Here is a 13,119-nt window from a genome sequence, read left to right as displayed (position 1 = left end):
CCTTTTCTAGTAAAGATTTCAACTTGTTGGTTAAAACTATCCATATTTTGGAGTCGGTGAAGGCGGATTTGTATTTGAGTAAAGCCGCCACCAACTCGAGATAGTAGTTTCGAGTCACTTTCTCCTCCGGCAACTCTTCTTGGTATAAGAGTAAGGCCGGGTTCGTTAAATTAACTAGTAGCCTCAATGTTACGTCAAATAACATTTCATCTTCGTGAAACCCGCAAATGATGGGCAACAGATCAGTTTCTAAGACGTTGATGGCCCCCAGTTGTCGTCGAATTTCGTGGGTGTCATTGTCCTTGCGCAGAAATTTGATTAAATCCTTCAAAGATTCCAGACATTCTGGATCTTTGTGATAAACTCCATTGTCAAAGGATCCCAAAGCCCCGCAGGTCGCTAATAATTCGGCTTCAATCAAGTCCGAAGGGGTGTGACTTAACCCCCCGAGACTGGACGCGTTTAGAGAGGTTAAACCCCCACGAGAAGCCATGCTCTTTTCTTCCTTGCAAAAGGACACCTGTAGAATATAGAAAATAGGAAAGTTTCGCGGTTAGATTTCATAGTTTAACTTTATGAAGCATCGTTATTTCACGATGAAAGTTGGGTTTACCAGATTCAATTTAACCTTAACCCTAATTACGATTAAAACCTAATTAAAATCGACTATGACACGTCTTTACGCCGACTCTGGACAGGCGACGGGAACCCAATAAAATTTGGCGGGCTGTCGGAAATTAGGCTTAGCAATTTTTGCGTGCGACTGTAGCGACATCTCCTGAACTTGGGCCGAACTAGTCTTGACGCGAAATTTGAAATACAAGGCTTTCTAGGGTATCAGGTTTTATCCCGATTGTAATATTGTTCGAATATACTTATAGTTAGGCTTAAAAAGGCAACTTTGCGATTAAAACGAAGGCCGTTATTAGTAAATTTACTTTTCTAATCATTAAAACGAATCGATGGGAATTAGAAAAAAGTGAATTAGGCTTGCAATTTCAGGCTAACAGAGCCAGGACTTCACCTATTCCCCAAGGGTAAAAACTAAGAAATGGGATAAATAAATCAGAGTGGCTTTGTTTTTGGTGCGAAAGTGTCTGGAGTAAAATCAATTATCGACTTTTACATCGGTGTCCGATCATCCGTCATCCTGTCCAGGGATAAAAAAAAAAGAATCCCGGATTTACCAGTAATGCGAAAACTAAAAGATACCGGGGCGAACCGAGACCATCGGGGAGGCGGGGGAATCACTTAAGCCTAATTTGATATTCAATTTATCTAAGCCTCGGTTTAGAAAACGCGAATGAATCGAGTATAACGATTTTAAATGAAAATTTACGGGAACGGTTCGAAAACAATCGTTCCCATTCGTCCGACGTCAATTTGTCGTTGCCAAAGGCTAAGCCTAACTCGAAATGAGTTTCTAGACTACGAGACGGGCCTGAAACATTGAACTTTGACCCCGAAAGAAGTTAGTCAAGTTACTGACCGGAGGTTACGTCCGATCATATTTAGAACTCGCGTCACGCGTGAAAGAAAACGGCGACGCTCGGACGTCTAGCCGACAACCGAAACTTTCCTATAAATGGCGCGCTTCATTAGCTACTGTCCATTTTGATGGTCAAGGGATAAATCAATCGTCCCTTTGGGGCAGGCGGGGGGGGGTGATGGTTTGAGCCTCTCATCTCTGGGACGTCTATAGTCTTTCTTTTAGCAATGACGTCGTAACAATATCACCAAAACTAGCGATTACATAATTTAAAGGCTATAATTTTTAAGTTTGACAGTTGGAGATAGAATATACAGCGACCTAGTGTCTGAATGTCTGATGCAAAATTGATAGGGCCACTTTTGAAAAATAGCTTGTCAATCTCGAAGACGGAAGACTTTTTAAAAACGTCTCAACAGCCGCGATAAATCGAGCAGCCAATACTTTACATCTATCGCGGAACTTAAATGGAGGAACTCTCTTTTCCTACAGAATATCCGAGTTCCAAAGACGTTTTATGACAGTGCACCTGTCGGAAACCCTTTCGGGCTGTCGTTTCTTTGCCCTTATAGTTACTGGTTCGCAACCCCCCCCCCCCCGCCTATTCGCATCCAACCAAACCCAAATTGAGCGAGAAAAAGATATACCAATTTGAAATCCCGTTCAGATTGCGAAAATATTCTTGGAATCGCCAGAGCGTTTTAATCTCAAAACGAACCCAGATTTCTCGAAACCCAAAGTATTTAATATCGTTGGAAAGAGGGGACAAATAAGACTATAACATACTCAAAGGACATCCCCGTATCTCTCCCTAGAACCAGAGTTACGAGCCTCCAAAGTTGGGTGTGATGCTATTCCTATGGCATGTTTTTGTACATTTAGCTTAATTACTCGACCCCTGTTTGTTGTAACCCCAAGTTGTTAGTATCATTGGAAAGGGCACAAATAGGATTATAACATATCCAAAGGACATCCCCGTATCTCTAGTAGAACCAGAGTTACGAGCCTCCAAAGTTGCGAGAAAATAAGGCCGTGTTAATCATATGAAAGAAAGTTAGTTAATGACGCGAGATTCTGGTCCTAATAGACATTAGAAATAGTTATAGGAAGTTAGTTAAGCCTAACCAGGATAGTCTGAACAGGTCCAAGGTTGGCAGCCCAACAAGGAAGGGCCAATCTCTCAAGGGGAAGTTATTTTATAGCGCGCTCGGAGAAAGAAAGAAACGATCAGAGTCTATATTTTTTTCTGCTCGGTTGATTTCTTCACCTTTTTGAACGCACCCCGCACCCAGATATGTTTTCTTTAAGTCTTACAGAGCGACGCTTCCTGAAGGCTAAAAAAGAGAAATAGAAAGGCTAGCGGCTACTCTTTCGGAAGAAGAGAGATTCAAAGAACCCGTCTTACGAAAGAAAGAAAGAAATCATTGATATCCCAAGAAGAAAAAGTAAAAATAAAATGGTGGCACAGTTCGTCGAATCGTGTCAAAAACTACAGTTCTTTCGAACTAAGTTGGCCGATCCAGATCTGCCCGAAGAACGTCTACGTCTTACTGTTCAGGCGGGGTGTCTATTTGACAGCATCCCGGATGGTGTAACCTCCTACCATCGACGAAAGAGTTTTTTGTTTGCCACCATTGTAACGGATTTCCTAAGCTCGAGTACGTAAACTTTCGGATCAAAATTTGCTTCATCATTGGAGCAAATAACAAAAGGGAATCTCCGTTGTTGTTACGGGATTATTTTTGGGGGCAAAGAAAAGACTCGGGAGTCTATATATAAAGATTGAGCTTACTCGCTCGAATAAACTCAAAGAGTTATTAGTTTGGCAAGTTTCCATCATTTCTCCGAATTTAGACATTATATTCGCTTAATTCTAAATTAAAAAGGAACTGAAACGAATCAAATCATCAAAAAGCGGCACCCACCCCCGCGCACTACATAATATATATTTAAATTGCTTGAATTGAATTGAAAAACATCCTTCTTGGAAAAGAAATTCCTAATAATTTCATCGTGTCTAATTGTTTAAACTAGAGAACAAAATAAGATTCTAGAGTGATTCTGCTAAAAATGATTGTCACCATGACGTCGCGATGCGCGTCACGGATTGGAGGCGGGTCTAGAAATATTTGGAATGACCCGAGTCTCCAATCGAGGAAAAACAGTTTGCGCGGTGAATTTTCTCCGGACATTGAGTCGCCAAACTAAAAGCATTAAGACTACTAGATTAGATAACTAATGTCGCCATTTAATTAACACAGAGTCAGTCCTAAACTCCTCCCCCACCCCGATTTAGAATGGATTGCCACCAATATAAAACCCCGCTCAAAATATTAGAGTTATTTCATTTAAAAACCTCAAAAGGAATTTTACAACTTTGCTTTTTTCCCCGAAAAAGTTCGTCCCATGGCTAAATTGGTGCTTTTAGTCATTACGACATTGTTCCAACTCGTACTACTAGGGTAAGTTATTTAAACTAGGATTTAGCTACGGGCGTTTAATTAGCTATCTTCCCTCACCGCGTCAAATATTATAAACAATGGCCTCAATATATTTAAAGAATAAATAAGAGATGTTCTATTGACGGAAAATATTTAACTTTCATAATATTTGAGAAGCCACCCCGATTTGTTCCGGTTCCAAAAGAAGCTTAAACTCGCCTTAAACACAAGACGCTTTTTTGGGGGCTTCTTACGTTAAATATTAGCAAGAAGAAAACCTTAGGCACGCCCAATTGCGATTGACGAGAACCCGATCGTGAAATACCAAAAAATTTAAAGTAGCCTACTTAAAAATAAACACCATCAGATTTTCTCATCAAGGTTACACGTTACTTCGAAAGGACTTAAGAGCTGGAGGGGGTTTTAATTCGTAAAAATAATTTCCACTTTAATTCATTAGCTCCGTTTAATTAATAGAACGGTTGAGGGAGATGAAAGTTGCGATTGCATCTTGGCCCTAACGTCGGACGCCGGTTTTCAAAGGGAGAATCTAATGTACAGCGTGACTTTTAAGGATTCCAGCAACGCTTGCGATACGGGGAGCGCCGACAGGTGTCGAAGCAAATGTCAAACCGGAGTAAGTTCACCTTAGGGCGACTAGTTTAACATCCCGGTATTAAATTTGATTTTCATTGGGGGTCAGTTTCTGCGGTCAACGGGAGGAGGCGATCTCTCGCATAAATCTCGACGTTCGCCCAAAATGATCGGCGAATTACTTTGCGCGGAATACAACCGCGACGTTACTTCCGGTCAAGTTGGACTCTACTTCAAGAGTTGCGATGACCAACGAGTCTCCGATTCAACCACCAGAGCCAGCCGACGCATTTGTTGCGCTTCTGGACAATTTTCAAATTGCTAACGCCCAACCTAACCTAACCTACTAGCCATAACGTAACGTCTCAAGTACTTATAAAAGATTTAATTGTCAAAAATAATTTAATTTATTTCCTAAACCAAAAAAAATTGTATTCCGAAATAAAACATTTTTGGATGAATAAAAACCTTTAATATAATATTTTAATAATAAAGTTGTCGACTTATTTTAATGAGTAACCCGGTTATAAAACGAGTCGTTATTTAGTTTTGATCTTAATCTGGATTCTAATAAGCCTAAAATAAATATGGTAAAGATATACTGATCTGATCTGGCTAAGCTGGTTCGTTCGCTCCAATGCCCTTGCCATACAATTCTCCTTTCAAAATAACAAGGTTATCTTTCGAAGAAGGGGGGTCGAAACAAACTCCTAAAGATTGATTTGCTTATAATCTGGAGCTACTATAACCTATATAATATTTAGGGATGACCCCCCTACCCATTCTTGCGAGGGGCGAGGGGAGGGGGTTAAAAAGATGAGAGAGCCTCTTATAACGATCTCAAATCATTTCCGTATAAAATTCAAAAGAATTAAGGTACGAGTTCCAAATTCGCTATCACTAGTTTTTATCATCATCTTAGAACTGTAAAGAAACTTTACTAATTAGGTAAGGCATTTATTTCTTTTCTTAAATATCTAATTAGTTGTTAAAATAAGATACCGGATCTTTCGCCTAATGATTAATAATAAATTCATTTCTCTCAATAATATTGAAAGAAGACTCGTTAGTACTCGAGTATAATAATGAAGGGGAATTGAATACGAGATTAATTTCGGGGCAAAATGGAATAAACTCCTAATGACAATCCAGCGTGGTCAAGGTGATGAGAAGAATTAGGGGGGATCTAGAGTAGAGTTAAACGCGGGGGAATAACAGTTTTAAATTTTGCACGGCTTTAAACCTTAGTAACAACTCGGGATGATTGTTATTCATTTTAGTTTATCTTCGTTATCTGAAGTTCGGTTACCTAAGACTAACAAGATGGCCCAAGGGCTGGGCCTTAATAGTAATTTTACACGGCTCACGTGACCCCCCCCGTATAGTTGATCTCCAATAAATCGTACAACTAAAAACATTTCTGAAACGCAATCGTGTATCCCCTTAATTTCTAATAACGTCACATTTCAAATAATATTAATGAAACTAAATTGTGCACCCCACTAAAGTATAATTTTTCAAAACCATACGAATCAAATAATGTATCTAAAACCAAATCCTGGATCCCCTAAACCAGAAATCACTATGACCGTAAACCGTCCCCTCTATTTTACGAAACCTAACCTAACCTAACCTAACCATTCAGCATAATCTCTGATGTATCACGCGCATGGTGCCGTTTCTTAAATTTTAACGGAATAAAATTCCGTGTAAAATTAAAAAAGTGCAGTAGTGCACGAAAATTATCATCTTGTTTCCCTTCACTCAAAAAAGCCCGCGAGATTTAAACTACCTTTCTTTCCTCTCTCTCCGAGCGGGATGCCCCCTCTCCCTCTTCCCCCTCTCACTAATATACCAGGCAGGCAGTTCTCTCTCTACGCGGGGCTTCGTATCGCCACCGCGTACGCTAGCGATCTCTCTCTCTCATCGTAAGCGTACGTTTCGGTCCGGCACAGGGACAGGGACAGGGGTTTTGGTGCCGTTTCTTAAATTTTAAACGGAAAAATTCCGTGTAAAATTAAAAAGGGTCCCAGGTATAACGGGAATCCTCGTTCAAATAGTGATATTACACAAATATTTTGCCGTTATTCATTTCAAACCGCGCGGATGGACGATTTACGTTTGACAGCTGCTAAAATACATTAAAACTAAGGTACACGTTCGCGTTATTGCCTAACTTTCGACTACATTTTGAACTAGAACATATTTTGTTCAATAGCCATTCAGTTATCATTCGCTATTTATTTCCGCGCTAGTCTCGATTATTCTATTTAAGTATTAAAATTTAAATAGCGTTTAAATTGAAATCGGGTTTCGACGATTGGAATTCAAATCGTGTCGAGTTTAAATGGCTTGAAATTAAAAGAAATTAAATGGATTGGCGCTGGAATATTTAACGAAGTTTAATTATCGCTTCGACGGCGTTTAATCGAATCCGTTTAATTACAGGGCGTCTAAATGTATCGTAATTATTAATTGAAAGCGGTAGATCAGGATTGAAACCTTGATATTTTTTTTTTTGAATATTAATTTTAACGAGGAGAGACTCGTTTAAGATATTTGGCCAGGTTCGTAAAGGCCGGGATCATATTTTATCTAGAATGGAATCGACTGATAATTGAAGTACAGAGTCGAGTAAGTTCGGATTAAAGTTCAACGCGTCAGTTATCAACATTTCATTCTTCTAGGCATAGTTCGGTTTTGAACTCGCGCCATTCGATCGTTTCCGAGGGTGTCAAAATGTTATTGTTTATCGCGGGACTGGTAACGCTGCTGGTACAGCCGTCCTTGTCCCAAAAAGGCGGTCTCCTACCGACCTCGGCCTTGGGTGGTCAAATTACCATTTCATTAAATGGACAATGGAAAGTTCAAAATTCAAATCAAAGTAAGTTTTCGCTTCGTTATCAATCGATCCTTTACCGATAACTAGGAACGGGATTTTCTTGGTAAATAAGGTTTAATTTACGTTGGTTAGGTATCACTATCCCCGCTACGGTCCCGGGTGGTATCTACACGGACTTGATGAAAAGCGGGGTCATAGGGGATCCTTACTTCAGGAACAACGATGTTCTGTACAAATGGATTGGTCGAGACAAATGGACATTCGCCCGCAAATTTTACGGTAAGTGCGCCTAGCTAGGGACCAGTTTAAAAAAGGGAAGAGGACCGGCTAGAACCGGAATCGTGTAAGACTGGTAAAAATAGAAAGGAGGCAACGTCGGTAATTCTAGATGACGAATATTAAATTTCTCTTAGCAAAACAAACATCTGTCGAGTAAATTGAGTAAGATAAAAGTTAGGGTTTCGCGTTACAGTCACGTCGGACGAGGTCCTGTACAAGAGACGAGTTCTGCTAGTGGCCCACGGTCTCGACACCATCGCCACCGTCAAAATCAACGGCAGGTTGGCGGGCACCAGCGATAACATGTTCACGCGCTACGCTTACGATGTCAAAGATATTCTGACGGTAATCAGCCTTTTTCATTCGAAGCAGCGGCTAAATAGCGCGCCGCCCTACCCAACAGCGGCAATCGCGTACAGTAGCCGCCTTAAAGCTCGCCTAGTCGAATTGGCCCATGGGGATTTGGGATAAGAAGCGCTTAAAATCGAATAAATAACGAGATATAGTCCAAAGAAGCGATAATTCATGGCATTCCGTTTGGCGTCAAAGATTTTGACAGTTATTCCAAAACAAATAGACTGATAGGAGCTTTCACGATTTATGGGCGCGCTGGCGCGGCGGCGATGGAACAATTTTGCAAAATGAATAGAATTCATCTCCCCCATTTAGGAAGGAGAGAACACGATCGAGGTGGCTTTTGATTCGGCCGTCGAATACGCCAAGCAAAAACATTTGGAGCAATTGAACAATTACGTCATCCCGCCCACTTGCCCCACCCCCTTCCAGCACGGAGAGTGTCACGTCAATTACGTCAGGAAGATTCAGAGTTCCTTCAGTTGGGATTGGGGACCGTCCTTCCCCTCTCAAGGAATTTGGTAAACAACCTCGAAATTAAATAATTGTTCCCCTTAAACTCGCGACTAACCTATTTTCATCCTGGACCCCAAAGGGATTAATATACTTTCCTAGACAGTAGACTGTCCTTTTGTTTTGAGATACGGGGATGTCCTTTGAGTATGCTATAGCCCAATTTGTCCCCCATCCAACCGTACTAAAAACTTAGGGCTACGACAAACAGGGGCCGAGTAATTAAGCAAAACGTAATCAAACAAACCCCTCCATAGGAATAGCATTAGACCCAACTTTGCAGGCTCGTAACTCTGTTTCTACTAGAGATACGAGGATGTCCTTTGAGTATGTTATAGTCCTATTTGTCACCAATCTAACCATACTAAATACTTAGGGCTACGACAAACAGGGGCCAAGTAATTAAGCGAAACGTAATCAAACAAACCCCTCCATAGGAATAGTATTAGACCCAACTTTGCAGGCTCGTAACTCTGTTTCTACTAGAGATACGAGGATGTCCTTTGAGTATAATATGGTCCAATTTGTCCCCCATCCAACCATACTAAAAACTTAGGGCTACGACAAACAGGGGCCGAGTAATTAAGCAAAACGTTCGTCAACTTATGGTATCGTCTCACTTATTGTTATTATGTTACTTATGATTTTTACACTGAACTTTAAACGCTCATAACTCTTGTTCTACTAGAGCTACGGGGATCTCCTTTGGATATGTTATAGTCCTCTTTGCTCCCCATACAAGGATACTTTAAACTTGAGGCTACGTCAATATCTTCGTCAACTTATTTTAGTGTCTCACTTAGAGTTAGAATGTTACTTATGATTTTTCACACTAAACTTTGGAGGCTCGTAACTCTGGTTCTACTAGAGATACGGGGATGCCCTTTGAGTATGTTATAGTCCAATTTGTCCCCCATCCAACCATACTAAAAACTTAGGGCTACGACAAACAGGGGCCAAGTAATTAAGCAAAACGTAATCAAACAAACCCCTCCATAGGAATAGCATTAGACCCAACTTTGCAGGCTCGTAACTCTGTTTCTACTAGAGATACGAGGATGTCCTTTGAGTATGTTATAGTCCAATTTGTCCCCCATCCAACCATACTAAAAACGTAGGGCTACGACAAACAGGGGCCAAGTAATTACGCAAAACGTAATCAAACAAACCCCTCCATAGGAATAGCATTAGACCCAACTTTGCAGGCTCGTAACTCTGTTTCTACTAGAGATACGGGGATGTCCTTTGAGTATGTTATAGTACAATTTGTCCCCCATCCAACCATACTAAATACTTAGGGCTACGACAAACAGGGGCCGAGTAACAAATAAGGAATATTCCGTCAAGTTATAAGGAAGCAAGGCGCGGGAAGGGGCTCGGCCAATTCGCTTAGGAACCTCAATTATTCTCGGTAGTTTCGTATATCACTTCTATTTGACTAAACAAAAATAATTTCAGGAAAGATATTGAAATTGTGGCATTTGACGGCGCCATCCTCAGAGACGTCACCATCTTTACCAACGAACTAAGTAATCAATGTTAATTAAGGGTAATTAAATCGGCCATCGAGACTTATTTCTATTATAACTCAGAATTTGGTAGATCGGAATCAACGTGGCAAATACAAGCCAGGATATTTTTGGAAACGGCCACGACGCAGCCCGTAAAAGGCGCCATACGATTGGCTCTCCACGAACACCTAATCTACTCCAATCAAACCATCGTGGTACCCGATGACGGCAAAGAAGCCGTCGTGGACATTTCAGTTTCGGTACCCAAGGTAAATAAAACCAATAAATAAAATAAACTGTTCGGTGGAAAATAATTGGTGTTTTATAGAATTTGGACGTGCAACTCTGGTGGCCCGCTGGTTACGGAGAACAGAACCTGTACAAAGTGGAAGTGACCTTCTTGGACCAAACGTCGAGCGAAGAATCGTACAAGGAAATGAAAATTGGTTTCCGGAAAGTGGAACTGATTCAAACGGCCATCGCCAACGTGACGGGGGAAACGTTTTACGCGCGCGTCAACGGCGTTCCCATTTTCGCCAAGGGTTCGAACTGGATCCCGGCCGACAGCTTCCCCGAAAGAATCACGGCGCGATACACGAGGGAACTCTTGGAATCGGCCCGAGACGCCAACATGAACATGCTCAGGATATGGGGCGGCGGAATGTACGAAAGCCAAGAGTTCTACGACATCGCCGACGAATTGGGCATTTTAATCTGGCACGATCTGATGTTCGCCGTGGCCTTGTACCCCGTGGACAACGCATTCCTCAACTCGGTGACGACGGAAGTCACCCAACAAGTCAGGCGTTTGCAACACCATCCCTGTCTATTTCTGTGGGCGGGGAACAACGAGAACGAGGCGGCCATCGCCCAAACCTGGTGGCCTCAAATACTCCGGGACACTAGCACCTACAAGCGGGACTACAGGACGCTCTACATCAGTCGCTTGAAACCGATTGTCGAGAGCGAAGACCCGAGTAGGACTTTCCTACCGTCGAGTCCCTCCAATGGCAGAAAAACCGTCGAGGACGATTATCTATCGCCCGATCCTCAAAACAACCTTTGGGGAGATGGTACGAAGCCTTTAAGGACAAACGGGGCCACGACGTAGTTAACGAGCTCGATCCCTTTCAGTGCATTTCTACAATTACTTCGGGGATGGCTGGGATTGGAAAAACTATCCGACGCCGAGATTCGCGTCCGAGTACGGATTTCAATCGTACCCGTCTTTCGAGACACTGAGAAACGTCTCGGTGGAAACCGACTGGACGTATCCCTTTAGCAAGTTTATCGAACATAGACAACACAGCGTCTTTGGTAAGTACCCAAGATCGAAAGGCGAGAACGAACAAGTATTTAACCCGAATGACTTTACAGGAGGACTGGAAATGACGGCGTCAATTCGTAGCCACTTATTTTTGCCCACAATTCGATCGGGACCCCAACCCTTTATCGATCTCTTGTACTTATCCCAAGTAAGTTCTATTCGTCTTAAGCCTACAGATTACGAAACCTCAAGTAATTCCCCCTCTCTTAGATTACTCAAGCTATGAGTATCAAGACCGAATCGGAGCATTACCGAAGAAAACGGAACGAAATCGATTCATTGGGACAGGGGAAGACAATGGGGGCCCTCTATTGGCAACTAAACGATATTTGGCAAGCGCCTTCCTGGTCCTCAACGGGTAACAAACAAAAATCGATACATAAGCCTAAAGAAGTTCCAAGTTTACGGGGAACTTGAAATGGCCTCAATTTAACTATACCACCACCAAGGAATTGATTAAAAGGCCTACCTTTTATCTTGCAGAATTCGGCGGCAAATGGAAGATGCTCCAGTATTACGCCAAGGAGTTCTTCGCGCCCGTTTTGGTCTCACCTTACGTCGACGTCGACATCTTGAAGGTGTACGCCATTTCCGACCAACTGGCCAAACTCGACGGTCTAACGCTGGTGGTCTCAGTCTATAAATGGTCTTCGTTCGAACCCGCGCTCAACGTTGAAATCAAGAACTTTACGCTGGTACGTCGTCAATCGTCGCCTAAATCGGGATTGATAGCAATTTTTAGTTCAAAAATTCGAATAATTCTTTATAAACGGCGCAGAATCCGCAATCGGCCGTCATGGTCTACTCGAGTTCCTTGGAACTAGACGACGGACTACTTTACAAAGCCAACTGCTTGGGCAAAATTAGTTGTTTCATTTACACCAAGATTGTGGACGCGCGAAACAAGGAACTGACCAGTAACTTCGTCATTTTGGACGCCCTGAACAGAGCGGTCGGACTCCGCAAAGCCAACATTAACGTTAGTCATGATTTCCACCTCATCAAATTGAATCCATAATCACACGAATATTTCTCCTCCCCCCTCCCCCCCGGTCCCCAGGTCAACGTCGTCTCCAATCTCGGACCTAAAAGGTTTCTAGTGGAACTGTCCTCGGACAACATCGCCCCTTTCGTCTGGTTAGACGTGCCGGGGGTGAAAGGTCAATTCTCGAGAAACGGTTTCCTGATGGTCGACTCTATTGTTCGAGTGGAATTCCAAGCGACCGACATGACCAGCATCAACGACTTTAAAAATAAACTAACCATCACTTCGCTGATGGACGTCGTACCCTAAACGTCACTAAACCCCTAAGTAATTAATTAATAACCCTAGTCTAATTACGAATAATTAAAATCCAACAAGATGATAAAAGCCGGATGGTACAGCTGGCAGCTGCCTGTCTTTGTATGATACGACGAATAATATTTATAACGTTTATTTTTTTTATACACATATAATGAAAACAGGAACATGATATGTGATTATTTTTTAGTTTTTTTTTTTCTTTTGTTATTTTGTATAAAGAATTATTTTGTTACGGCTACCCTTTTACGTAAGAAGAAGGTCACGAGGCAACAAAATTTTACAATAAATTACAATCAATTTTCTCTTAATTTTTCATGAGTTATGATTAATTAATTAAAATTCAGGAACTACGTGTTTACTAACTATTACGAAGGACTACTCTCTCTCTCTCGGGAATAATTAAAAACTGGTTTGTTTTTAAAAAGAAGGCTGTACGACATTGAAATTATTGCCTCTTCGCCAT

General features: G+C 41.7%; 3 protein-coding genes across 5 annotated transcripts in view; 2 read left to right on the top strand and 1 right to left on the bottom strand.

The window, feature by feature from the left end:
- timeout (circadian regulator timeout) overlaps positions 1-11,959 on the bottom strand; it is a 116,113-nt gene extending 104,154 nt beyond the window's left edge. For 2 of the 3 annotated variants that reach the window (XM_089870399.1, XM_089870401.1), the window contains exons 1-2: positions 614-761; positions 2-520 (exon numbers count right to left, since the gene is read on the bottom strand). In XM_089870399.1, the coding sequence (XP_089726525.1) occupies positions 2-493 (492 nt within the window). In that variant the 5' untranslated portion in view covers positions 494-520; positions 614-761. Of the gene's footprint in view, position 1; positions 521-613; positions 762-11,819 lie in introns of those variants that run through there. The other variant, XM_089870400.1, reaches the window with a different exon arrangement.
- LOC149690938 (uncharacterized) lies at positions 2,486-5,018 on the top strand. The gene is made up of 3 exons (XM_089870837.1): positions 2,486-3,951; positions 4,408-4,567; positions 4,634-5,018. Exons 1-3 carry the CDS (start codon positions 3,896-3,898, stop codon positions 4,847-4,849), a joined length of 432 nt encoding a protein of 143 aa, XP_089726963.1. The 5' UTR covers positions 2,486-3,895; the 3' UTR covers positions 4,850-5,018.
- beta-Man (beta-mannosidase) lies at positions 7,216-12,964 on the top strand. The gene is made up of 13 exons (XM_089870404.1): positions 7,216-7,408; positions 7,499-7,645; positions 7,839-7,990; positions 8,315-8,520; positions 9,971-10,041; positions 10,105-10,292; positions 10,352-11,096; positions 11,158-11,340; positions 11,401-11,498; positions 11,561-11,708; positions 11,834-12,045; positions 12,129-12,329; positions 12,411-12,964. The coding sequence occupies exons 1-13, from the start codon at positions 7,264-7,266 to the stop codon at positions 12,642-12,644; spliced, it is 2,730 nt and encodes a 909-aa protein (XP_089726530.1). The 5' UTR covers positions 7,216-7,263; the 3' UTR covers positions 12,645-12,964.
- Positions 12,965-13,119: the final 155 nt, after the last annotated feature.

This window comes from Phalangium opilio, unplaced genomic scaffold (genome assembly GCF_054372755.1).
Source record: "Phalangium opilio isolate 3A_F unplaced genomic scaffold, DU_Popi_V2 ptg000031l_1, whole genome shotgun sequence".
In the NCBI taxonomy this organism is placed as follows: domain Eukaryota; kingdom Metazoa; phylum Arthropoda; class Arachnida; order Opiliones; family Phalangiidae; genus Phalangium; species Phalangium opilio.
The sequence above is the reverse complement of the archived record's forward strand: the minus strand, read 5'-3'. Positions and strand labels throughout refer to the sequence as shown.

Excerpts from the sequence above, each read along its gene's own strand:
- LOC149690938 (XM_089870837.1), top strand. The coding sequence starts at position 3,896 with ATGGCTAAATTGGTGCTTTTAGTCATTACGACATTGTTCCAACTCGTA. Across the intron at positions 3,952-4,407 it reads TTCCAACTCGTACTACTAGG|AACGGTTGAGGGAGATGAAA; the intron begins GTAAGTTATTTA and ends TTTAATTAATAG. Across the intron at positions 4,568-4,633 it reads GAAGCAAATGTCAAACCGGA|TTTCTGCGGTCAACGGGAGG; the intron begins GTAAGTTCACCT and ends ATTGGGGGTCAG.
- beta-Man (XM_089870404.1), top strand. The coding sequence starts at position 7,264 with ATGTTATTGTTTATCGCGGGACTGGTAACGCTGCTGGTACAGCCGTCC. Across the intron at positions 7,409-7,498 it reads AGTTCAAAATTCAAATCAAA|GTATCACTATCCCCGCTACG; the intron begins GTAAGTTTTCGC and ends TACGTTGGTTAG. Across the intron at positions 12,330-12,410 it reads TCCGCAAAGCCAACATTAAC|GTCAACGTCGTCTCCAATCT; the intron begins GTTAGTCATGAT and ends CCCGGTCCCCAG.